The 26,381-nt window shown below is 42.3% G+C and overlaps 1 protein-coding gene across 4 annotated transcripts in view; it reads right to left on the bottom strand.

Moving 5' to 3' along the window:
• Window positions 1–26,381, bottom strand: part of TBC1D1 (TBC1 domain family member 1) — a 185,730-nt gene that overhangs the window by 128,561 nt on the left and 30,788 nt on the right. The window contains exon 1 of one of the 4 annotated variants that reach the window (XM_063457868.1): window positions 18,041–18,198. The exons of the other annotated variants lie outside the window; for them this stretch is intronic. Within the exon in view, the coding sequence (XP_063313938.1) occupies window positions 18,041–18,106 (66 nt within the window). The 5' untranslated portion in view covers window positions 18,107–18,198. Of the gene's footprint in view, window positions 1–18,040; window positions 18,199–26,381 lie in introns of those variants that run through there. 4 annotated transcript variants of the gene reach the window in all.

Here is a 26,381-nt window from a genome sequence, read left to right as displayed (position 1 = left end):
CAATAAGATATAGGAATTGGCGGGTGTTGTCCCCCACTTGCCTGCCTGGCACAAACCCTGCCTGTTCAGCGGAGAGGAGCGTGGGAAAGAGTGCTTTGATCCTTGTAGCCAACATTTTGGCGTACAATTTAGTGTCCGAGTTGAGGAGCGAGATTGGTCTCAGGTTGGCGCAGTGTGTGGGGGGTTTGGTTAGGTTTTGGCAGAGTAACAATAAAAGCTTCTAGCATTTCTCAGGGCATTTTGCCAGACTGCTTAATATCATTGAACAGTTGTAAGAGATGAGGGGCTAATTGGTCCGTGAATTTGATGTAATAATAATAATAATAATAATAATTCGAGAGGCCATCTGGGCCCGGAGATTTGCGCTTGGGGAGTGATTTGATGGCTGCCCTTAGTTCTTCGTCAGTAAAGGGACTGGTTAGGTATGCGCTAAGATCCTGGGATATACAGGGGAGGGTGACTTTATCCAAAAAGGAGTCTATTCCGGCCTTAGAAGGTTGGTGAGTCCCTGGGTCTGTGTGGAGTTGGTAAAGTGATGCGTAGTATTTCGCTAATGAGTTCACTATGTCCTGGGGGTTGTAGAGTTTGTCTCCATGTTTGGAAACAATGTAGGGGATCTTGGCTGGAGGTACTTTTGTTTCAAGCGGCCAGCTAGAAGCTTGCCAGCTTTGTTCTCTAGCGTGTAGGGAGTTTGTTTCAGATATCGCATATGTTTCTCTGTGGTTTGTAGTTGCAAATCTCGTAGTTTTGTCCTGAGTGTTTGTAGGCGTTTGTGAGTTTGCTTGGATAGGTTTGATTTATGGTCAGCCTCAGTGTCTGCCATGTCCTGAGTAAGTTTGGTTTGCTCCGTATGCGCTGCTCTCTTGGTGTTTGCTCCCAGCTTTATAAATTCCCCCCTCATAACTACCTTGTGGGCTACCCATTGTGTAGCGAGTGTGGTTTTGCAGTGTTTGTGAATTGCAAAGTATTCGTCTAGGGTATCGCGTAAGTGCTCGAAGTGGTGAGGGGTCTCCAGGAGGGCCTTGTTGAGGCGCCAAGCTCCTCGTCCTCTCGCTGGGTGTGGTATTTTCATTGTTATTATCAGGGGACATGGTCGGACCATGTGATGGGGCCTATGTGCATGTCAATGGCATGCGGTAGTGTGCTTTTGTCGAAGAGGGATAGATCTATTCTGGAGTATGTCATGTGGACAGGGGAGTAAAATGTATAGTCTCTTGCGCTCGGAAAGAGGTTGCGCCATACATCGTAGCAATCCGAAGAATTTAATAGATTCGCTAAGTGTCGGCCCATAGACAATGATGGCTGTTTTGGGGGTCGGTTTTGGGCCCACTGTGTGTCTACGTGTGGGTCAGGGGTGCAGTTAAAGTCTCCGCATACTATGGTGTGCCCTGACTGGTATTGATCTAATTTGTGAAACGCCTTAGTTAGAAAATCCTTCTGTGTGTCGTTTGGGGCGTACAGGGAGGCAATCGTCATTTGGAGGCCATTTAGGGAGCCCACCAATAGGAGCAGCCTGCCGTCTTTACTGATGTATTGTTTGGTGGGTGTAAAAACCCAGTCCCTGTGAAAATAAAGTGAGACCCCTTTGGATTTTGTGTTGGACATGGCATGGTAGGCCTGAGGGAATTGTTTGACCCTGAAGATTGGTGGTTTGCGTATACTAAAGTGAGTCTCTTGTAGACATACTATAGCCGCCTTGGATTTGGCCATTTCCTGGGCTGCCAGCCTGCGTTTGTGTGGGCTATTGAGACCCTTAACGTTCATGGAGAGAATTTTTAAAGTGTTATCAATTTGGTGTGGGTAGTGGCATGCTAAATCTTGAGAAGCGTGTTTGACTTGATGGTGGCATAGCTCGGCTCGGGGGGGGGGGATATGGTAGGGAAAATAGGGAGTAATACTGGGGATAACATAAACAACCATTTCTTAACAAAACTAAAGTATTTACATAGCGCCCTCAATGCGATCGGCGCCTTCTCCGGTTGAGGCGCAGGCCAGCACACCGTGGCTCATCCTTGGGGTGCGCTCAGTGGTAGGAGCGGGGTGTGGATGACTTACATGCTAGTTGTGGTTACACAGCCCTCTCATGGTTATCATCGCTATATTCACATATACATTACATTATTATAGCATTATAACATTAGAGCATTAGAACACTCCCAGGATCTCTTCCCTCCCCCCGCCATCGTTATGCGTATTCAGTTTCAACACGTGGTCCAATATAAATCGGACCATGTACAGTTTCCCCATGTTATGTGTGTCGGATTGCATATCTCATAGATACGTGGGGTTGGGTGGCACCGTGTCCCCAAATCAGCTTTTCGGTGAAGGAAAGAGTCCCAGGAGCACAGTCTTTTATGTTTTGGTCGGCGATCCCGCCATTCTCCTTGCGGTCTTTGTGGTGATGCAGTATCGGCCGCTACCGTCGATTGTGTTGGGAACAGTCCCCATTCTCTTATAAGGCGCATGCCTACCTCTGGTTCATTTACCATGTGGTTTTTGCCATTCTTCCATACGAGTACTTTAGTCGGGTATCCCCATCTATATGGAATGTTGTGGTTCTGCAGCGTTTTCGTCACTGTGATGAAATCTCTTCTCCGGGCCATTGTTAAGGCCGACAGATCTGCATATATATTGATAGTAGTGTATGGTTCAGGTAGCTTGTCAATTTTGCGTGACGCTGTTAGCAGAGCGTTCTTGGAGGTGAAATAGTGAAATCTAGCAACCACGTCTCGAGGTGTATCTTGTGCTAACCTCGGTGGTCGTGGTAGTCGATGGGCTCGGTCTAGGAGCCATGCTCCATCTACTAGATCAGGCTGTAAGGTTGCGCAGAGCCCTTTGATAAATGCGGGGAGTTTTCTGTGCCCACGTGTTCAGGTATCCCGCGGAATCTAACATTCCTGCGGGACCGGTCTTCTAAATCAGCTAACTTACGTTTGAGCTGAGTTTGTTCTTCTGCTAATTGCTGCACTGTGTTTGCCAGCGCATTCTGCTCGGTGTATATGTCTTCTGTGCGGGCTTCTAGCTGGTTAGTGCGTTCGCCCAGGTCAGAGATCTCCCTTTTGATCTCACTGGTCGCCCTCTTGAGGTCGGATTGCAGGGTGACTAAAGTCTTGCAGCATAAGGTACAGCCGTTTCTCCGTTACCGGAGCATCAGTGTATGGGCTGGAGTCCCCTTCAGGGTCGGGCGAGCCTTCAGCAGGCTGCGAGCAGGCATGCCCGTCGTCGCCATCTTGTGTAGGCCGCACGCGGTCCTTTCTTGCGGGACGGATTTGGTCTGTCAATTTTGTTTGTTTGGCAGGTGCCATCATAAGGGCTGCGTTCTCATGCTTGGCAGTCGCTGGAGGGCTGTGTGTGATGAGAGTAGTGAGCTTTGAAGTCATCCAAAGCACGGAGCTCTCACTCCATGCGACCACTCGTTTCGGCAGTTAGCCACGCCCCATGCCGTTCTCTCTTAAGCTAAAACTCTGCCCCTGGTGGCAATCATCAGCAACAGAAAAAATTAAAATAAAAAAGGTTCACAGAAAAGGCAGTGTTTACAGATCCAATATTGCCGAGACCAAAACCTCAGCATAGAATATAAGGCATGGTAGGTTTGGGGTTTAGTGTCCAGGAATTTAAATATTAGAATAACTTCTAGAAATATAAAAAAAACACATATATATATATATATATATATAGTGATGTCCCGAACAGTTCGCTGGGAACCGTTCGCCGGCGAACATAGAGTGTTCGCGGTCGCGAACACGCGCGATGTTCGGTCTGCTCCCTATTCATCATGGAAGTGGGAGGGTCTGGGAGGGAGGGTCTACTGCTGATTGGCTGGAATGTGTCTGCTGACTGTGAGGTACAGGGTCAAAGTTTACTCAATGATGACGAATAGGGGGCGGCAACTGGTGATATTTGTGTAGTAAATCTCCTAAAAAGTATATATTTTACAGGATAACAATAAAATTTAGCTGCTGTCTCACTTCTACTACCCAGTCCTGGTAAAATACCCAACAACCCATCCCTCGAAGAGAACTTTCAGGAGATGTTATTGGACAATGCCAAGACAAACCTTGATAAAGCAAAAACATGTGATACTCCTCAGCAAGCTTAAAAGGGACACTACGGTCACCAGAACCACTACAGCTTAAAGTGACACTATATGCACCAAGATGGCGGAGCCTGATCCGGCGCTAGAATTAGGAAAGTGACAAAAATGGTTGTTAACCCTTTCTGCGCTGCGGGGCATGAGGGAGGAGGCACTTTTAGGGATGCACCGAAATTGGGCCAAAACTGAATCAAATTTGCAGGGGGGGGGGGGAAAAAAGGGGTACTTTTTTTGGGGGGGATGGGGGAAAAGAACACTATGGGACAGGGGGGGGGGGGGAGGAGAAAGAACACTAAAAAAAGAGGGAGGGGAGAGGAACATTAAGCAGGGGGGACCACTAAAAGAGAAGGGAAGTTTTTCATATTAGATTAAATTCATTAAAAAGTCTAATATTAATAAAAAAAAAAATGTTTTACTCATTTGGGGAAAAACAAAAACTTCATTTTCGCTTTTTGGCCAAGGGCATCCTGAATTTTCGGTTTCGGCCCAGAATTTTCATTTTGGTGCATCCCTACGCACTAATAGTGCTAGGAATAAAACGATGTATTCCAGTGCCTATTTCCCTGTAAATGGTGTGGTTTTGGTGTCTATAGCTTGTCCTTGCAGGCTTTTCAATGTAAATGCAGACGGCCACTAGAGGTGCTTCCTAGTCCAGTGCTGCACGCGCTTTGCATGAAGACTGTAATAAGTGGGGGGATGTGATTAACAGCCAAACTGTATGCCAATGAAGTGTTATTGTGTTCTAATACAGGGATTCAAGCCCCCATTCTACCCTTAGGCAATAATGGAGTCCTCTGTGAAGCACATGGCCTTTCACCAGGCAAAATCAGTTGGGTTGTTGATAAACTCCTCCTCCATTCCCTTCCAGTGCAATCCCCCTTCCCCCAGGAGGCACTCTGGTTCTGTTACATCCTAAGGGATTGACTAAGGGAGGTGTGTCCAGCAGAAGGAGGGGCTAACCTGTTTAAAGCCCTGTGGATAGCACATTTTCTGTCTCTTTGGAATTACCTCTATTCACCCTCCTCACCTTCTCTCTCTCTCCCCTCTCCCCACTATACACACCCTCTCTCTCTTACTCTGAGCTGCTGATTGATGGAGTGGTAACTGTATCACGTGTCTATGCCTGTTTTGTTATGTTAATTTAGCCTACTTTCCATTCAGTCAATGATGTTTTAGTAGCAACATATACTAGCCTATTTCAAATGTATATGTATTGTTTATTTGTTTAATTAGCCTCTCTTAATAAATATTATTGAATTGCCGAAAGCAAGGAGTGTGGACTCTGACTTTACACTCGGTTTTTAAGTTATTATTTTAAGTTATTATTTTTAGTTATTAATGTTAATATTAATTCCAAGTTTATTCCAACTTGCGAGTTAAACGCTTATTACAAAGACACTAAACGTTCCCCATGGAGATGCATTGATGCAAGGCATCTCTATGAGGAGACGGACGCCGCCTGGTGATTTGTCGCACATGCGCAATAGCCTCCCAGCGGTTTCCATCTGGATCAAGACTGCAGTGTTAGTTTAAGTGCATGAAGTGGAGTGTTCCTTTAAGCCTCACTGTAGGTAGGTAGCTATAAGACCCGCTCCTATATCCAACCACATTCACCTGCACCCCACATGGAGGAATTCTAAGAATTTCAATAGTGAGAGATTGCTGTAGGTCAATAATGCCTCTAATTCTCTGCACCTATTGCTCAGATCTAACAGTTTTGGACCAAAAATACATTTATGCAGCCTTTATATAAATGTGGAAAATCATAAGATAAATACAGATAGAGACAGCCCTTTAACTCCTCATAGCAACTATAAACCGAGTCCTTTTCAAATAGTATTTCAAGGGAGTTCGTTGTCAAGCAAGCTAGCACTTGTATGGTACAGGGATTTTGAGTTGCTAAAAATATGAGAAGTGGCATGCAGCAGCTCATTTTCAACATAAACAGAGCAAATCCAGGTTTAAAAACAGATAAATAAATGAGAATAATTTACACAACGTTAACACTGATGTTAAGTGCTACATGCCAAGATTCAGACCACCCCACTTCAGAGAACGCCTTTTACATCTGCAGAATTTCAATGTATGTCTGTATTCATAGCATATTCAGGAACAAAAAAAACACAAACACACACACCACACATACACCATAAAAGATGCCCAATGAAAACTAGAAGGAAAAAAAAAAAAAAAAAAAAAAGTATAGATGAGCTATGGTATGAAGAAGCGAACAGGAGGTATTTTCCCATTGCTCAAAACAAAAAACCATGGGTTCTTTTTATGTGAAGACATGCTTACCAATAATGCACCTCACAGCCTGGTCCGCCTACTGTGAGATCAACAAGCTTGACGATCTGTGTCCAATCAAATCCTACTTATATACTGCTTATGCACAGCAGCCCATCCAATGTGAAGCAGCAAATCAACGTCCTCACAGAGAAACACTGTACGCATACAGAATCTATTTCACACCCAAGGTATAGTGCCGTGTACCAACCACAACTGGTATGGTAACTGTGGCATTGTTTGTAAATGGCGTGGTTTTATCTACAAAGCTGCAGCACTTATGAAAAAAATAAAAATAAATAAACCACTTGATTAAAGAGACACTACAGTCACCAGACCAACTAATACAGGTTAATGTAGTTGTTCTGGTGAGTATAATCATTATGTGCAGGCAATTTTATGCCAACACTGCCTTTTCAGAGAAAAGTGCTGCGGAATAAGTTAGTGCTTTATAAACACCAATTATAATAATAATCTTGATAGCAGATACATCATGTATAAAGGGAAGCTAAGAAATACAAATCTATATTTCTAAGATTAGTGTTACGGAGGGGTGCAAAGTCTAAACATGAAAGAAATAACTCTGAAATAAAGTAGTTCTAGTTAACTTGTGTCCATTTCATGCCGTTCTATCTTAAGCTAAAACTCTGCCCCTGGTGCCAATCATCAGCACCTCCAAGTGACACTCCTCAAATGGCCACTGGAGGTGCTTCCTGGCTCACTGCAGCACTGCCGTTCAGCGTCTCCACGCTCTGCATAGGGACACTGAATTTTCCTCATAGAGATGCATTGATTCAATGCTTCTCTATGAGGAGGTGCGGACTGGCCAAAACAGCGTCTGGCCCCGCCCCCTTGATCCAATCCAATGCTTTCCCCATGGGCAATTCTGGTGATGTCATCAGGGGGCGGAGCCAGCACCGGTGGACCTGCACGGCGCTGGAAATAAGGTGAGTTTTATTAACTTTTAAGGGGGGGCAAGCCCCCTAAATGGTGGGTTTTCACTATCGGGTCAGGAATACATGGTTGTGTTCCTGACCCTATAGTTTTCCTTTAAGATGAAGTGGTACCAATGTTGCCGCATGCTGAATGAAACCAGTTCGTGCACGAAATCAGGTTTCTATCATTTTGTTCAGGTTGGAGTTTGGTTTTAAATAAACAGTTGTCGCTGCACATGTATGCCATCCAGTGAATAGGATTTTGATTTAAAATGCAGCATCAGAAAATATAGCACAGGTTAGTAAATCACCACCAACCCCCACCCTCCCTCAATCTGAATGAGTGGTTTGCCAAACAAGAATCCTCGCGCATGCGGTCAACTTCCCCAAATTGCAGGTGTTGATTATCTGACATAATATTTTTTTTTTTTTTAATTTTTTTAAACAAAAAATTAAAAAACGTAAACAACATGTGTTTACACAAACAGCCAAGACTTCTGCATTAGAGGACTTTGTTCATTTTTATTATAAATTATTTTAAACAAAATATTGTCTAGGAGAAACATTAAAATTTTAAAAATGTAAATTGCAATTGTTTCAATGCTGTAAACTGCTAAACTGCTTAATCAGTGGATACCATCACACATAAATTTGAAATACAGTGGAATTTTAACGAACGCCTCGGTAAATGAAAAATTCGGTTTATGAATGAGAATTCGTAAAAAAAAAAAAAAAAAATGCCCCGGTTTACGATTTTTTTTCGCAATACGAAATAAGTGTCCCGGTTTATAGCTCCACCCCCGGCATACTGGAGTCTGGGTAGCACGTGAGTGTGGAGGTGTTGGAGAGGTTTTGGAGCCATTTGCACCAAGTTGTGGAGCCTTTTGGAGCCATTTGCAGCAAGATTTGGAGCATCTCAAGAGGTGGAAGCTGAGCTTAGTTGTTTGCATGCCTTTTACTGTGTGTTTTGCATTGAGGGGTTGATTTCCATGCCAGCTCATGCGCTGTGCATGCCTGTCACAGCGGTTTCCATGCCAGCTCATGTGGGTGTAAAGCATTTTTCTATTTTTGCATACAGTACTTAGGGACGGTGGTGTCATGGCACCCAAGAAAGCAGCGGAAGAAGATGATTCTGCTTGAGGACAAGAAAGAAATCATCAGGAAGCATGAAGGAGGAATAAGACTGACTGACCTTGCCAAAGAGTATGGAAGGAGTGCATCCACAATCGGTACAATCCTAAAAATGAAAGAGAAGATTACTGGGAGAGATGCAGCCAAGGGAGTCACCAGGGTCTCCAAGCAACGGCCATCTGTTCTGGAGGAGGTCGAGAAGTTGCTCCTGCTCTAGATTGAACAGAAGCAGCGTGCAGGGGACTCAGTGACCAAGGCGATCATTTGAAAAAAAGCCAAGGCCTTGCAAGCTGACCTCCTCAAACAACAGCCAGGAACATCAGCAGATGCAGAAGGCTTCAAGGCCAGCAGAGGGTGGTTCGAAAGGCTCAAGACCAGATCTGGCATCCACAGTGTGGTCAGGCATGGAGAGGCTGCAAGTTCCAATGTTGCTGCAGCTGAGGAATTTGCTACGGAGCTCCTGGGGGAACCCTCCTGTTCTGCGCCAACGCCAGTGGGGACCTTAAGCTCAAGCCCCTGCTTGTCTACCATTCAGAGAACCCACAGGCCTTCAAGAAACACAAGGTGAACAAGGAGCAGTTGAGCGTTTTGTGGCAGTCTAACCCAAAGGCTTGGGTCACACGCCTCTTGTTTGTGAAGTGGGTCAATGCAGTTTTTGATCCTGCTGTGAAGAAGTACCGTGTGGACAATAACCTGCCACTCAAGGCCATGCCGCTCATGGACAATGCTCCTGCCCATCCTCCAGGCCTCAAGGAAGACTTGCAGGAGGACTTTAATTTCATCAAGGTCATGTTCTTCCGCCTAACACCACCCCACTACTCCAGCAGGTCATCTCCAATTTAAAAAAACAAAAAACAAACAAAAAAAATCTACACACGGGAGCTTTTCCGGCGATGCTTTGAGATGACAGATCGCTCAAGCCTCACTCTCCATGAATTTTGGAGAGAGCATTTTGACATTGTGAGCTGTCTGCAGATTATCACCATTGCCTGGGCCAGGGTCAGCCAGACAAACCTAAATTCTGCTTGGCGCAACCTGTGGCCAGACTGTTGTGAAACCTGCCTCCAGTGCTTCTGCACCTGCACCAGAGTCAACAGTGTTGGGGGAAATTGTTGCCTTGGGGAGGACCATGGGCCTGGAGGTGACTGAGGAGGATGTCAATGAGCTGGTGGAGGAACACGACCGTGACCTAACCACCGAGGAGCTGGTGGAATTGCAGAAGGAGGAAATGAGTGTGGAACAGCTCTCTTCCACGGAACTCAAGGAGGCATGCCAAATGTGGGTAAACCTACAGACTTTTGTACAGCAGCACCACCCAGATAAGGATCCAGCCCACAGACTTGTGAGCAGTTTTGACACAGACATCATGTCCCCTTTCCGAGGGATGCTTAAAAGGCGCCAGAGGCAGCAGACAATGGAAAGGTTCCTACAAAAACAGCCTAGACATGAAGAAGAACCTGCTTATGTTCGTGCTGCCCAATTGACTCGGTCCTCCTCATCTTCCAAAAATTGTTAAAGTTGTTTTGACATTTTCCATGTTTTCCCTGTTGACGTGTGATTTATGTACAGTTGAAGTTTACTGTACCATGTTACCAACAGTCTGCCATGTTTTAAAAGTTGATGTGTGAGGTTTTAAAACATAAAGTTGGATGTTTGAAATGTTATTGCTTGATTAATCATGTCCCTGTACAGTATTTATGCCTTTAAAGTGCACTTTATAAAGAGTTTTGAACAGATAAAATACTTGGACTTTTTTCTCACCTCTGGAATGCATTAATTGGTTTTCAATGCATTCCTATGGGAAACCGAGGTCCCACTGTATTAACCAATTATCTTATCACGTCAGAGGATTCAATATTACAAACAGGGTTATTTACTATAGTGTCAATTGCTAGGAACTCAAAATGTACTCCAAACTTTAGAAAAAATAAAATAAAAATAAAAAATATTAAATAGGGACATTATAGGCATCCAGACCACTTCAGCTCATTAAAGTGGTCTGGGTGCAGTGCACCTGTCAGATAAACCCTGCAATGGTAATTATTGCAGTTATTGCTAAGCTGTCGAATTTTAGTCGCCTGGCGCTGGACACCCTCACGTGCTGCAATAGGACATCCAGCGTCCGTTAAAACCCCATAGGGATTAGTGCTAATGCGATCACGGCGCTTACCCCACATGCGCATTAGGCCCCCAGATAACATCTGCAGAGACGGAATCTGACCCAGCACAGAGGGACATCGGCGCTGGAATTAGGCAAGTGATTTTTAACCTTTTTCGATGCTGCAGGGAGGGACACTATAGTGCTAGAAACACCACTTTTTTTTTTTTATTCCTAGCGCAATAGGTTCCATTTAAAGAATTTTAGCGGACAGATAATTTTTATACTATATTGGCCTAAAATTTGAAAATCAGTAAGAATTCCCAGAAACTCAAACTTTAGTGAATAAACCCGACAATGTTGTTTAGACTCCTGTTAAACAGATTGAGGTGGTTATGGGGATGGAGTCTGTGGGTGCAGAGGGCTGCATCGCTGCTAAATGGTTTATTCACAATTTAACAGATGATTGGTCCCCAGCAGCCTGGCCACCAATGAATAATGGTGGATCTATTATAGGCTAACCAGGGCTAGTGAGCAGTGATTGGCTGGGTGTCAACTGCATGCACAGCCAATCACTGGTAAGAATTGGCATGGCGCAAAGCAGAAGCATAGCTCCACCTGCCACATTGTCATTGGAGGCAGGACTCCAGGGGACTGAGAATCTCTAATAAATAGTGATGTCCCGAACAGTTCGCCGGCGAACATAGCGTGTTCGCAGTCGCGAACACGCGCGGTGTTCGGTCCGCCCCCTATTCGTCATCATTGAGTAAACTTTGACCCTGTACCTCACAGTCAGCAGACATTCCAGCCAATCAGCAGCAGCAGACCCTCCCTCCAAGATCCTCCCACCTCCATGACGAATAGGGGGCATACCGAACATCGCGCTTGTTCGCAACTGCGAACACACTATGTTCGCCAGCGAACGGTTCCCGGCGAACTGTTCGGGACATCACTACTAATAAACCATTAAGCAGTTATGCAGTACGCAAATCACAATAACCATTTCACTCTATTGAAGCCTACAGTGTTCCTTTAAAACCAGTAGTTCCCAAACCACTCCTCATGGCCCAACAACAATCCAGGATTTATACATTTCCATTTTTTTTATTCCAAGGGAAATACTGATAAAACCTGGATTGTTGCTGGGTTGTGAGGACTGGTTTGGGAACCACTGCTTTAAACAATGAGAGCGGTTGGGTGCGTTGGTAAGTAGCCGTCTCTGCTGAACTACAAGACTGCAATTTAATCAGGAAGATCAACAAGTGTGAGAAAGAGCAACATTTAGGACAAAAAGGAAATAAATCACAAAGTTAGTATAATCCCCTAAGGTAAAGTTAATGCATTGCACTTTGCTAAAACGGGTTTTCATTCAATACAATTGAAAGTTTAGGCAATAAACCCCAGAGTGCGGCTCTTACCTAGGTCTTAGATTGCAATGGGCAGAAAAACTAAAAATAAAATGCAAGTTTATCATAAAAAAAAACAAAAAAAAAAACACACACACACACACACACACAAACACACACACAACAGCATTGTGTAATACAAGAAGAGCCAGTTGTCAGTACAGAAGGGAAATATTCAATCCATCATGAGCCAGAACAATCACAGTGACTTCATCCCAGGTTACATTTCCTTTCTTCATTTCCTGCATTTTGTTTCAGTTTTATGACTAACCAATAGCAGGGAATGACCTGGTTCTGCAGGATCAGTCAAGAAGTCAGAGGAAGTGACTCAAAACGTCCCTTGTGAATAAATAGAAATCATGATCTTCATACAAGGGAGGTTCACTAACTTGGCATTCGGGTTCACTTCCAAGATTTAGACAACATGATACGGAGAAGGAGAAAATGACATTGATGCTTTTATAGGAATCACAACCTTGCTCACAATCAAAAGAAAAATAAAGTACATCATTTCAACGTTGATTTAATGTAGGATTACGTGTGGCGATATAATTATTGAGGAAAGGATTTAGTCACAAAATGCAGTATTGAAGCCCAAGTTTACGCTTAAAGAGCATATCTTGTAAAGTTCTCAAACTCAGTTAGTGTTTAGTTATTTTAGTCTACATTCTACCAGTCAGATTTCAGTTCTCTAATATTTTGACTATAGTGAAGACATCCCTATATGGAGCAATATGTCTCACTTGGCCTACAGCACCTAGGCTTCTTAATCAAGCAGTCTGGCTGCATTGGCTCTGTAATTTTAAACTTTGCGGTTTAATAGTTTGGTTTCCAGTGAAGGGCTAATCACACCTCTAGTAGCGGTATTCTTGACAGCCACTCGAAGCACTTTCGCTGCAACAACTGGATTAAACTCAGTCATGTGACTAAATGCTGCCTACAGAAAAGCATTGAACAGAATACTTCCCAATGAGAAACATTTGACTGGATGCACACAGCACATGTGCATCAGTGCTGGAAAAAAAATGCAAGTAAAAATACATCTCGAAGTATGCACAATGTCAGCATATACACGCTAAATGTGCAATATATATCTCCATATGCGGCTATGTTATGTTGACTTAGTTTGCTATGCACACACACACTTGCTTCCACAGAGGAAGAGGTTCTATTTCAACTGTCAACAGTAAAGACAAATAAGTCAATGGGGCCTGATGGAATACACCCAAAGTTATTGAAAGAGCTTAGTGGTGTACTAGCAAAAGCATTAACAGATTTATTTAACCAATCATTGTTAACAGGAGTAGTCCCAGAAGACTGGAAGTTAGCGAATGTTGTGCCCATTCACAAGAAAGGTAATAGGGAGGAGTCGAGCAACTATAGGCCAGTAAGCCTTACTTCAGTAGTGGGGAAAGTGATGGAAACCATGTTAAAGGATAGGATGTTGAACATCTAAAAACACATGGATTTCAAGATCAGAGACAACATGGGTTTACTTCAGGGAGATCATCCCAAATTAAGCTTACTGATTTTTTTGATTGGGCAACTAAAATAATAGATCAGGGTGGTGCAGTAGACATTGCCTACTTAAATTTCAGTTAGGCTTTTGACACTGTTGCACATAGAAGGCTTATCAATTAACTGCAACCTTTAAGTTTGGATTCCAAATTGTTGAATGGGTAAGGTAGTGGCTGAGTGACAGGCAACAAAGGGTTGTAGTCAATGGAGAATATTCAAAGAAAGGTCTGGTTACCAGTGGGGTACCTCAGGGATCTGTACTTGGACCCATTCTCTTTAATATTTTTATTAGTGATATTGCAGAAGGTGTCTGATGGTAAGGTATGTATTTTTGCTGATGATACTAAGATATGTAACAGGGTTGATGTTCCAGGAGGGATAAGCCAAATGATTTAGGTAAACTAGAAAAATGTTGTGGCAACTGACAGTTAATGTGGATAAATGCAAGATAATGCATCTTGGACGTAAAAACCCAAGGGCAGAGTACAGAATATTTGATAGAGTCCTAACCTCAACATCTGATGAAAGGGATATAGGGGTAATTATTTCTGAGGACTTAAAGGTAGGCAGACAATGTAATAGAGCAGCAGGAAATGCTTGGTTGTATAGGGAGAGGTATTAGCAGTAGAAAAAGGGAGGTGCTCATGCCATTGTACAGAACACTGGTGAAGCACATAAACACTACAATGTAACAGAATGGCAATGTGTTGAGCTGCAAGGATAACTTCATTGAGATGCCTATAATGTCCCTTTAAGGATGACGGGAGGGAACCCATTACACCATAACTTAGCAAGCAGCATAGGTAATTCTAATGCTGGAGTGCAGCTCAAAGAACCCATGAGAATTATACAATTGTAGCACCTGCTATGGCCAGAGACTCTTGAAACTACTGGAAAAGAACACACAGTCCAGGGAGACATGGATAAAAAGATACAATGTTCTTTTTTATGAGCACTTAAAATAAAAAAATCTCTCAACTGTGCAGTATTCAAAGAATTACATCTCCCACACAAGTGCATGATCTAAACAAGTACAACCCAGAGACAGGAGAGAAAAAATAATAATAATAAAAAAAAAGGGTCAAGAAATAAACCACGCATATGACTGCGGATCTCAGGCAGATTCAGGTTAAATAAAAATAAGATTCTAGGGAAAGAAGCAGTGTGAGTTTAAACATCTGATGATGTTTTCTACTACACTTGTGATGATGCTCAGACTGAAATATATTTAACAATTTTAAAAAAAATAAAAAATAAAAAGGGGGGCTGGTGTATTTTTTTACTTACACATTTCATTGACTAAAACCTACGCCTGCGTAAAGGCAGACCACATAACGGTCACCACACTCCAATTCAGCCATCATGGCCTTAAATTTGAAACGGACTTTGAGTTCTCAGCAAGTCTCACTATCCTGAATAACCGTGTGTGTGTGTGTGTTGGAACACAGCAACAGGGATCCTCCTTGTACAATAACCTATACAGGAGCACAGGTTATTGATGTGCTGGAAGAGTCAACGAGCAAACGGGAAATCGAAGAGAGAAATAATAGATCTGAGCAAATGTGAATAGATTGTTGATCTATAAATATGGAAAACAAGCAAAACACCAAAAAAAAAAAAAAAAAAAAAACATATGAACGTATTAGGCATCAAAACAAACACAGATCGGTCTAAATATTCTGACAATTTAATACCTGCATTCTGTGAAAACTTACAAATAACGACAGGTTTACTTACTCAGAGGTGTACGTCCAAACTGAAAAACTAGAAAATAAAAGTTTAACCCCTTAAGGACCAAACTTTTGGAATAAAAGGGAATCATGACGTGTCACACACGTCATGTGTCCTTAAGGGGTTAAAGGGACACAGTAGGTACAATAACCACATCCACGGATTGAAGTGGTTATCGTGTCTGTAGTCCGTGAGAGCAAGGTCCTGCATTACTTCTAATCCATTTACTCAATGTTTAGTAGAAATGCTCAGTCCCGGGCAGCCATGGCCTTCATGCCATGCCATACCAGCTGTAGTGGGCAGCAATAGGCTCAGAGCGTCTATTATATACTCTCATCCAATCACTACCCCAAGCCCTGGTATAACTGGTGTGACAGAAGCATAGCTCTGCCTCCACCATATGGTCATTGTTGGGCACATTGCAGTGATGTGGAACCTGGAGCTCAAGGACTACAGACACCATAACCAATTTAATCCGTTATAAAACTTTATTCCATAGGTTTCACAATTGGGACACACATTGCTGAGTAGAGCATCTTGTGGTTTTCTGTAACCTTACAGTATACGGATATTAAAGGACCACTATAGTGCCAGGAAAACATACTCGTTTTCCTGGCACTATAGTGCCCCGAGGGTGCCCCCACCCTCAGGGACCCCCTCCCACCGAGCTGGATGGAGAGGAAGGGGTTAAACTTCCCTCTTTCTCCAGTGCCGGGAGCTCTCCTCCTCCTCCTCTTTGGCTGAATGCGCGGCAAGAGCCGCGCGCATTCAGCCAGTCTCATAGGAAAGCATTTACAATGCTTTCCTATGGACGCTGGCGTCTTCTCACTGTGATTTTCACAGTGAGAAGCACGCAAGCACCTCTAGCGGCTGTTAATGAGACAGCCACTAGAGGCTGGATTAACCCAAATATAAACAGAGCAGTTTCTCTTAAACTGCTATGTTTATAGAAAAAAGGGTTAACCCTAGCTGGACCAGGCACCCAGACCACTTCATTAAGCTGAAGTGGTCTGGGTGCCTATAGTGGTCCTTTAAATTGTCAGAATATTTTCACTAATCTGTTTGATGTTCATGTTTTCATGGTGTGTGGGTTTGTTTTCCAGGTGCATAGAGGAAAAAATGTATTCACATTTGCTCACAGAAGTTTAACTTATGACTCCCTTTATGCTGTTAGAGATAGTTAATCTGGTAATGAAGCCTGCTGTATTCATTTAAATTAAGATGTAACTGCAATTGGAATATTAGTCAAAATTAAATTCAGAGCAAAATTCAGAATAAATAAAAAAGTCCCCAAAAACCATTTGAATTACAAGCACAATAGATAGAGGGGGGAATACACAGCCTAATTTAAGTATGTAGTGGTGGTTCCATGGCGGAGTAATGCACCCCAGATGTCTTCATAGCACCCTCATTGAGCCAGGTAAGGAGAGGCTGGATAATTAAGGTTCTCAACTGCCTGTAGGTAGATGTATGTGTCCGTAACGGTGTATAGCAAGGTTTGCGTAGGAAACCATGCTAGCCCACCAACCAAATTTTACATAAAATAAATCGCCCTCGATGGAGTTGTGTAAAATACAGTTATTGGCTTTCTTTTATGAAAGATACAGCAGTAGTCTGCCTGAAAAGTTACGGTATTTCTTTCCTCTTGTGGCATCTTTATCCACTATTTAGGGTCACGGAACGGTGATGGTTGGTACTTTGTGCCAGGGGCACAGGTCATTCCATTGACAGTCTACATCTACATATAATATGGGGGCCCTGCCTACATGCCCACCTGCTGCGGCATTACCCATACATCAGGGCAGATGGGGTCTGAGGAAGAAGTACAGGGCTCCCTCTTGGTTGAACCAAAATAAAGTTAAATTGCATTCTCCTTGTAAGCAGGGATATTTGTAATCATCATCTCAAATATCATGTTGAGAAAATATTAATGGAACCTTCAATATATTAAAAGGAAATTACTGAAGCTTACTCTAGCCCAGAACTGGCTACCTGCAATTGCCTGGTGATCCACGTTTGTTTACTAACCCCCTGGACATGAAGGGTGGTTACCTAGTGAGAATCCTAAGAGCCAAAAAAGTTAAATCATAAAACCAAACCAGGCAACTCATACCCAAGCGTGTAATTAAAAACGAACTCGCCAAATAACATACCTGTGTCATTAGCTGGTATGACAGCGCTGCAGAATTTGTTGGCACTTTATAAATAATAAAAAAGGATATTTCTCAGTTCAGCTAGTTTGGTCTGAATTTTCCAATTCACTATTTAGTAAATAACCCCCTTAATGTTTTGCAGCTTATTTTCTCCCTTTCAGGATTCCCCACATATAAAGTGGCACTCCAACAAGCAGAGTTCAGAAACTGTTAATCCAGCTCTCTCTCCCTCCCCTAAAACAGATAATGGAGATAGATAAAGTAACAAGCAAGCCCCCTTCCTCTTTCTTACAGCAGAACTGACTGCTGCAAAAGATGCAGTCAGCAGGGGCACTGAAACGGTTAAATGTGGCTGCTTCAGAATTAGCTCCTAGGTAGGATAATAATATAAAAAATAAAAATCTGGGGCAACATTCGAAAAGTGTGCAGTCACTATAGAAACTAATGGAATACACACACGCGCAAGATTCCACTTTAAGAACTTTCCTCCACAATTGCTCTTTATACATAGCCATCCACAGACCCAGAGAGGTTCTAATAAAACCAGTTTAAATACAGGATTTACAGAGGGCCAACGTTTCCCCGCCTGGCAAAAAAAGTGTTCATAGAAACCCACCCTCTAACTGCCAGCAGCAATCGACACAGGGACAGTTAACTCCCATCGATACACATGGAGCCCCAATTATTACCTTATTTTCTTTCTCCAGCCCCGGGTCCAGATGTATGGCTATCAGTTTCTGCAGTCTCGCCTTCATTGCTGGAATTAGATCGAAAATCTCCAAAATTTCCCCAAACTTTGTGCCGATCACACTGCCGTCTTACAAACATGCTTATGGGAGAGCAGAGTTCCTAACGCTTTCATGCAGACACTGGGTTGGGCTGGCCAATCCTAGCACAGGCTGGCTGACTCTGTAAAACTGCCCACTTCATTGGATTATTCAGAGCTCACTCAGTTCCTCAAAGAATACATTGTCCTCATTAATAATCCATCAGCCTGCTCACAGCACTCACAGACAGCACCTTCTGGGGGAATTCATAGCTGTTTAACGATTTACAGAGATGTAAAGTTTGTGAGTATAGTAAATACTGCGATATCCAGTGAGTGGTGATATATCGGGAATATTGCTTTTGTTCTTGTAGAATAGACATTCAGTGAATGGAATGGTCTGAAATACCAGAATAGGCGGCTAGTCGGGGGAAGCAGGGGTGGTGGCTACATGAGCTAGCCTCCCAGACGGTGCTGGTATCTGTTAATTCATTCATTACTGCAGATTCAGTTTACTATGATATAGGTGTTAGAGATTCACATTTATGATGTAAGGAACATTGCAAAACCTAAGCCTGTTAAAGTGAGGTAAAGATATGCTGATTTTTTTTTAAGTACGTATATGTTTTGCTATTTTATATTTGCAGTATTCAGCCGGTCGTTATTTTGTTAGGTTGAACTTTCACATGGTTATTAACTTAACTGTAAATATTTTTTTCTGATCAAGCTATTGTGGCCGCTTAAAGCAATTCAATGAACACCAGAGGCAACAGGATGCCATTCAGCAGTCATAATCAGGCTACTTAAAAGCCATTCAGCTGTTCATAGAAGCCAAATTCAGTCATTTCAACAGCTGAATTGCAAACACATTTTGTTGTTCTGTTTCCCCAGGGTAACTGCACCACTAATGGAACATTCCAAGCTCACTGAAGTGGTTATGGTGTTTGGAGTGTTCCTTTAACTAGAAGTATATTCACAAATGTCCACATGAAATTAACCATGACAATCTGGAATGCATTTGTAATATTGTCAGACAACCACTAGGGGCAATTCCCCCTTAAAACTTGAAAAAATTGGTTTCTCTGTATTTGGCGTCATCATGGACGAACGCCACTAAAGCAGTGGATTGGCCGAGCCTTCCAACTGCAACACTTGCACCATTGGTCCACAATGTGAGAAGCTGATATCAGTCTGATCTCATTGAGAGAGGATTGGCTCCAAGAGGAGACTGTCCCCGCGGTCCATTACAGGTCAATTTTAACTGCCCTTTTTTTGTTTTTAAATATATTTTTTTATGTATATTTTTTTATTAGGGAGCCCTACATCTAAACTAAAAAATGGAAGCCTCTAACGTTTAAAATAGATGTATTTGGGAGACCTATGATCCGTGACCTGAATTTGTGCATACTTTTATAAAGAAACAACTGATTAAATAACCCGTATATAAATAGAAGTAACTTGATGGACATAACGTGTAAACCGTAAGTTACATTGTAGGCATACTGTGCCATCTAGCTAAGTACAGTACTTTATATAAAAGAGTAGTGATGTCGCGAACATAAAATTTTCCGTTCGCAAACGGCGAATGCGAACTTCCGCAAACGTTTGCGAACAGGCGAACCGCCATGGACTTCAATAGGCAGGCGAATTTTAAAACCCACAGGGACTCTTTCTGGCCACAATAGTAATGGAAAAGTTGTTTCAAGGGGATTAACACCTGGACTGTGGCATGCCGGAGGGGATCCATGGCAAAACTCCCATGGAAAATTACACAGTTGATGCAGAGTTTGGTTTTAATCCATAAAGGGCATAAATCACCTAACATTCCTAAATTGTTCACTCACCACTGGACCACCAGGGATGGTGTCAGAGTGGCGGCCCCCTCCCACTCTCTCCAGGTACCAGCATGCCGGTCCCCCCCCTCCCAGGCTAAAGGTAAGAAGGGAGGGGGAGGACTTAATAACTGCTTATTTTTATTTTTTACCCCCCCCCCCCACACATAACATTTATCCACAGCACTCTCACACCTATCACACACAGCACCCTTACACACAGCACCCACACACACATCACACACAGCACTCACACCCATCACACACAGCACCCTTACACACAGCACCCACACACACATCACACACAGCACTCACACCCATCACACACAGCACCCTTACACAGCACAAACAGCACCATCACACACAGCACCACTCAAACACAGCATCCATCACACCCACTGCACCCCTCACACATACACACTGCACCAAACACACACACAATACTTCCGAACATATTCATATTCTATTATATATATATATATATATATATATATATATATATATATATATATATATATATATATATATACACACACACACTACAGCACCCCTCACACACATACTGCACTCCTAAACACATTACGTTCCAGACACACACTAGATCCCTTACCAAACTCTGACTCTGAATCCTTATATACACACACTCCCTAGATCTACACATTCTGGGTCCTTCAAACACACACTTGACTCCTGTATACACACACACTGCACCACCTACACACACACACTACATTTCTAAAATACACACTCTGGATCCCTTATAAACACACTAGATTCATTGTAATCAAACACATACTACACCCCTAAACACACACTCTCTACAACCCCAACAAACACTACATCACCTATATACACACACACACACACACATACTGTACACACTATAGCCTGTATGCACACACTTAGAACATCCCCAATACACATATTCTCTACAGCCCCTAGCCACATATGCATTACATTACACCAAAAACACAACACGACTAAAACCGACCTTATTACACAATACCACACCACAATCAGCTCACTCTACACACACGCAATCCCACAAGCAGGCACCAAACACATGCACAATACTCTTTCCTGGCCCTTTTGTCTCCTGGTATCCATTTATAAAGACACCAGAGACAAGTTGCAAGGAACCACAGTGCAAGCATGTTATTAAATTTGCTTGCACTGTGCAGAACAAATACAGGGCTTTTTTTCTCTTGCTAGAGCTCTTTAGCAGAGTTCTGCGCATGGTCTGCCCTGGAAGAGCATTGAACCAACATGCTCGCTTTGAGAGAGGGCGTGTTTGTCATTGGTGATGACGAAACACACCCTCTCTGCCCCGCCCCCTTCTTAGTGGGCCGCTGTGATAAAAAAAATGCCTGGGCCGAATTTTTCTCCCAGTCCGGCCCTGATAATAAACACAGGTTACTGGCTATGGGGGGATAATGTATAATAAACACAGGCTACTGGCTATGGAGGATAATGTATAATAAACACAAAAAAAAAAAAATAATACAAAAAAAAAATGAATGCAGCTTCAGAATTAATCTAAATTGTAGGCTGTCTAGGAGGTGGAAGGGTCTGGGAGGGAGGGTCTACTGCTGATTGGCTGGAATGTGTCTGCTGACTGTGAGGTACAGGGTCAAAGTTTACTCAATGATGACGAATAGGGGGCGGACCGAACATCGCATATGTTCGCCGTCCGTGGCGAACACGCTATGTTCGCCAGTGAACCGTTCGGGACATCACTATAAAAGAGCTTTAGCAGCAAAATCTCAGCTCACAGGTAGGACCCTCTTTAGCTTTTGTATTGGTCTGTGTATATTAAGCTATTGTGGCCCCAATTGCACAGCGCTCCGGTACATGTTGGTGCTTTAGAAATGTCGTTACTAATAGAAACACAGCTAAATTTTGGAGCAAGCATAAGCCGCGAAACTCCAAGAACTCCATTATAAATTGGATATACTTTTAATTTAGTATCCACAACAACATCTAGATCAGCACACAGCCTTGATACTAGTAATGGTTTTATCTCAGGATGCAAAGCAGAGTATGAAGCAAGCCCATTACATGGAAGAAGCACAGACATATTTAAGAAATTCTATTAGAGTATGTGCAATGGTTCTGCCATGATTATACGGTTTATTTATGATGGGAATGCAAATGTATAATTGAAACATTTACATATGGTGTAGCAAATGGTATGACATTCTTTCATAAAGGAAAACGCTTAATTTCAGGTGCCTTTCAAATAATATTAGTGTGTTTTAATTACTCTCCAACATTACAAAAACTTATTGTACACATTGTTGAGAGCTAGTCCTTATACCGGAGGTATGGCCCGCTCTGCTACCAGCACAGATTAACAGAGTGGCGTTTGATGAGGACAGGTGGTAGAGTGACCTCACAGTATTACCTGTGATATTGGAAGAGCCACCTGCAAATTATATTCTCAATAGCTTAACTGTATAGACAGCAAAGATGAATCCTTGTCATTATCGTGTTGGAGGTTTCTAATGCCCGACTTAGAAACTTGGGATTTAATTGCCTTCCCCAGGATGTACCAGGAAACCAGAGTAATTTGAATGTACCTTTCCTGGTTAAATACTTTGTTGTTGTTATTCCATCTACACAACACAATTGAAAATTATCGAAATATTCTCCACTGGTGGTGTGTTGTGGCTGTAATCTAAATATTTAATATTGCATACTCTGTTATTTAGAACCAAAAATGCCATAAAGTCCTGATGTAACTTTAAAAAAAATAAATTGCAAAATTAAGGGCTCATTCCAAACTGAGCCCTTATAAGTGTGTGTGTGTGTGTGTGTGTGTAATCAAAAGGGTTGCACTCACCTGAACATGCATAAATTATACAAAATACACAATCCAGCGCACTCACTTATATACTAGAACATGATTTAAAATCTTACAGATTGTAATATTTTTATTTAAAAACACCTCACCTAGGCAAAAAATATTAATCTCATAAGAGCAAGCATTAGACTGCTAGAGTAGGACCTGCCAAGAATGGGGTACATTGACGTTGTAGCAGGCTTATGCAATATATGATCATATAATGTAACTGAACCCCCATTATTTTTTTGCCAGGGTGAGGTGTTTTTAAATAAAAATATTACAATCTGTAAGATTTGAAATCATTGTTTAGTGAATAAGTACGCTGGATTGTGTATTTTGTATGTTTTATATATTGGCCCCAGCAGCACCCTATAATGTATGCATGTTCAGGTGAGTGCAGCCCTCTTGGTTTCATTTATATATTTGGGAGTCCAGGCCGACTCCTTGGTTTTGCACCCCTCCCTGGCACAGGTGCCCCATTCCAGGACCCTATTTAGTCTTGACTTGCAGAGAGTGCCAGGAGGAAGTAGTTCCCAAGTAAGTGGATTAATCTCATAAGGGCAGGCATTAGGCTGCTAGAGTAGGACCTGCCAAGAATGGGGTACATTGAGGTTATGGCAGGCTTATGCAATATGATTATATAATGTAACTAAACCCCATTATTTTTTGCCTAGGTGAGGTTTTTTTAAATAAAACTATTACAATATCTAAGATTTAAAATCATTGTTTAGTGAATAAGCAAGTGCGCTGGATTCTGTATTTTGTATATTTTGGCCCCAGCAGCACCCTATAATGTAAGCATATTCAGGTGAGTGCAGCCCTCTTGTTTTCTTTTGTATATTTGGGAGTCCAGGCCAACTCCTTGGTTTGTGAGATTTTAAATCATTGTTTAGTGAATATATATATATATAAACAATAATTTAGTTTATTGCCCCTCTCACTATTAAGGTGAGTGGTGTAAGCCGGTATTTATTTTTTGGTGGTTAGCCAGGGGCTTGGGAACCCATAGCCACACTTATCACAATATGTGAACCCCACCTCCCCCCTTAAATATTTAATTATATCTCCCACCTAATGCCTATGGGTGTCTGGGGCGGACACAATAGGCCCTTTTGGGTTATTCTTATTCTGACTGTAAGACCCAGCAGATAACAAGAGATGTGAGCCAGTAAACTAGCCAGAAAGTGAAAGAATAATGCCGGATTCCGTGATAGCCAATCAACTCTCAGGGTGGAGGCCAACAGAATAGCCAGAAAGTAGAGGAAAATTCTTAACTGGGTACGGGCCAAGTAAATGGATCAACCCCTTTCTCTGCAGCTGCATAGTGTAATGGGAACCTTGGATCATTTGTATTGCAGGACTTGTATGGGTGAAGACCTCATGAAAACCTAGAATCAATATGCACTAGGCATGTCTCTCACAACCAAGATTGGAAACGAATATACCAATGGATCAGACTCTGTGACTGAAATGGTTATGGTGCATTAGGGTATGGATAGAATTTTTGGTGACCTGGGGTTCATAAAGTAACACACCTTGATGGAGTGTCTTGAGAATGGTGAAAAAGGTCAGTGATGATAAAAGTTGTCATGAGATTTCATAAACACACAAAAAGTTTGTCCTGCCATGAGGGATGTAAGCCATGGGTTAGGAACACGCTAGATGGATATCAGCTGTGCCTTATTGACAAGGCCTGAGAGAGGACAACACCTCCATCTGGGCTTGGTCTATCTCAGGAGCAAAATAGAGCATCTTTTTTTTGTCATGGCCTCACAGAAGCCAAAAATGAACTTGGAACTTGGTAACTGATACAATAAGCTATTGCATCTTCTGTAAGAGATTCCTATATCAGAGTATTTGTTTCTCCCTTGGTCGAAGAGGACAACTCAGAGATAAACACTCTGCTTCTGGCACCTACAGGAATATAACTTCGGCAACATGCAAGGATCAGACAGACAGGTAAATAAAACACGAAAAACACAGATTGCTGCCATCTTACAATAATTTAGCCTGATCTTAGTTTTAATATAGGGAAATAAAACATTTCCATTATTGTTTCATTTTTAATACACTCATGAAATGTTTGCAAAATCCAACAGAGATGTAAAAAAATGTTTTTAAAAAAATACGCCAAAATAAAGAACTTTATATTCTGATTATATTGTTTCTTTAAGTAAGAATCTTAAGAAAATATTCTATTGTATCCTTTCCTTTGCGTAGCACGGCATATGTAGCCGTAGTTCCAAGATATCTGGTTTATAACAACCCTTGAAATTGCTGTTACCTAAAAAGGCAGACCATGCTATGTGTGAGAAAGCTGTTAATACCTTACCTGCTTCCACACTGATGAGTCTTAAAATTGACCATGTCCAAAGGTCATAACGAAAGATTTGCCGAGCCAAGAAAAACTATTTTTTTTTCTTCTTAACTTTTCCCTATTTTTTTCCACATATTTTAACTTCATGTTGACTTCTAGGCAGGAAAAACATGTTCAAAGTAAACTTGCATGGTTCTTGTAACGGAGCTCCTGTACTGTGACCAAGTTCTTTTACCCAGTCTGCTTCCTAGCCGCTTACTGGGACCTTTGAGTGTTTCAACTCCAGTCTCTCTGGAGCTTTTCCAGCTTTCCTTCCAGGCAGGTATTGTCCCCTCTGCAGTCATTCTTCCAGGCAGGTATGCATCTCTGCCTGCAATGTGATAGCTCCTGTTTTTATAAAGACACTTGCGGCTCTCAGGCCTAAGTCTCTTTTGCCCCGGACTAGAGGGATCATGCAGCCAGCCAACAGAAACGACATCTCAGTTTCTTGGATCTCTAAAAATCCATACAGAACACACCGTTTCAAAATTAACCGACATACAAAACTTACATTTTTCTCAGGACTAGCCCGTATGCTCCTTACATGTAACTTATGGTGAGAACTCAACAAAAATACAAATAATGAAATCATATCAGACAACATACAGGGACTTACAATAACATAATTAAATATTTATAAAGGAGCGGAGAAGACCATAATTAACACAAAATATCTCTCCTGCCTGCAGAATTAGCTATATGCAAATCTACCTGAATGTGTAAATTAAAAAGGAGCTCAGTGTGGTGCTGGAAAAAGGTGAGTAAATCGCCTTTCGAACCCCAGGTAAGAGGGTCCAACCACCTAAACGATGGTTTTAAAACTATAGTGTCACGAATATACATTTGTTTTCCTAACACTATAGTTGCTCCTTTAAGAATATGTTTTTATTTACCTAGTTGTATTCAATACTACTTACAAATGTCTCCCTCCTAATAATTACCAGCCTGAGCCTGACTTTTATTTTATGATTGGTTGATCTTTTTGCACATTCTTTTTTCCTGATCAATCATGGCAGCATTTACTCATGGGGTTAGCTCCTCCCCTTACAGCAGAAAGGACAGGAAACAGAACTCTGAAACTGGTATAAATAGATCCTCCTCCTTCCCATCAGGCAGTCTTTTTTCCTGTCCTTTACAGCAGTTTGGAAGGAGTCTGCTTATGCAGGCCTAGATTTTTTTTCTTTTATGCTCACCAGGCAATATTTTTGAAGCCCTGCCGGGGTTCAGCCTC

This window comes from Pelobates fuscus, chromosome 6 (genome assembly GCF_036172605.1).
Source record: "Pelobates fuscus isolate aPelFus1 chromosome 6, aPelFus1.pri, whole genome shotgun sequence".
Lineage (NCBI taxonomy): Eukaryota > Metazoa > Chordata > Amphibia > Anura > Pelobatidae > Pelobates > Pelobates fuscus.
The sequence above is the reverse complement of the archived record's forward strand: the minus strand, read 5'-3'. Positions and strand labels throughout refer to the sequence as shown.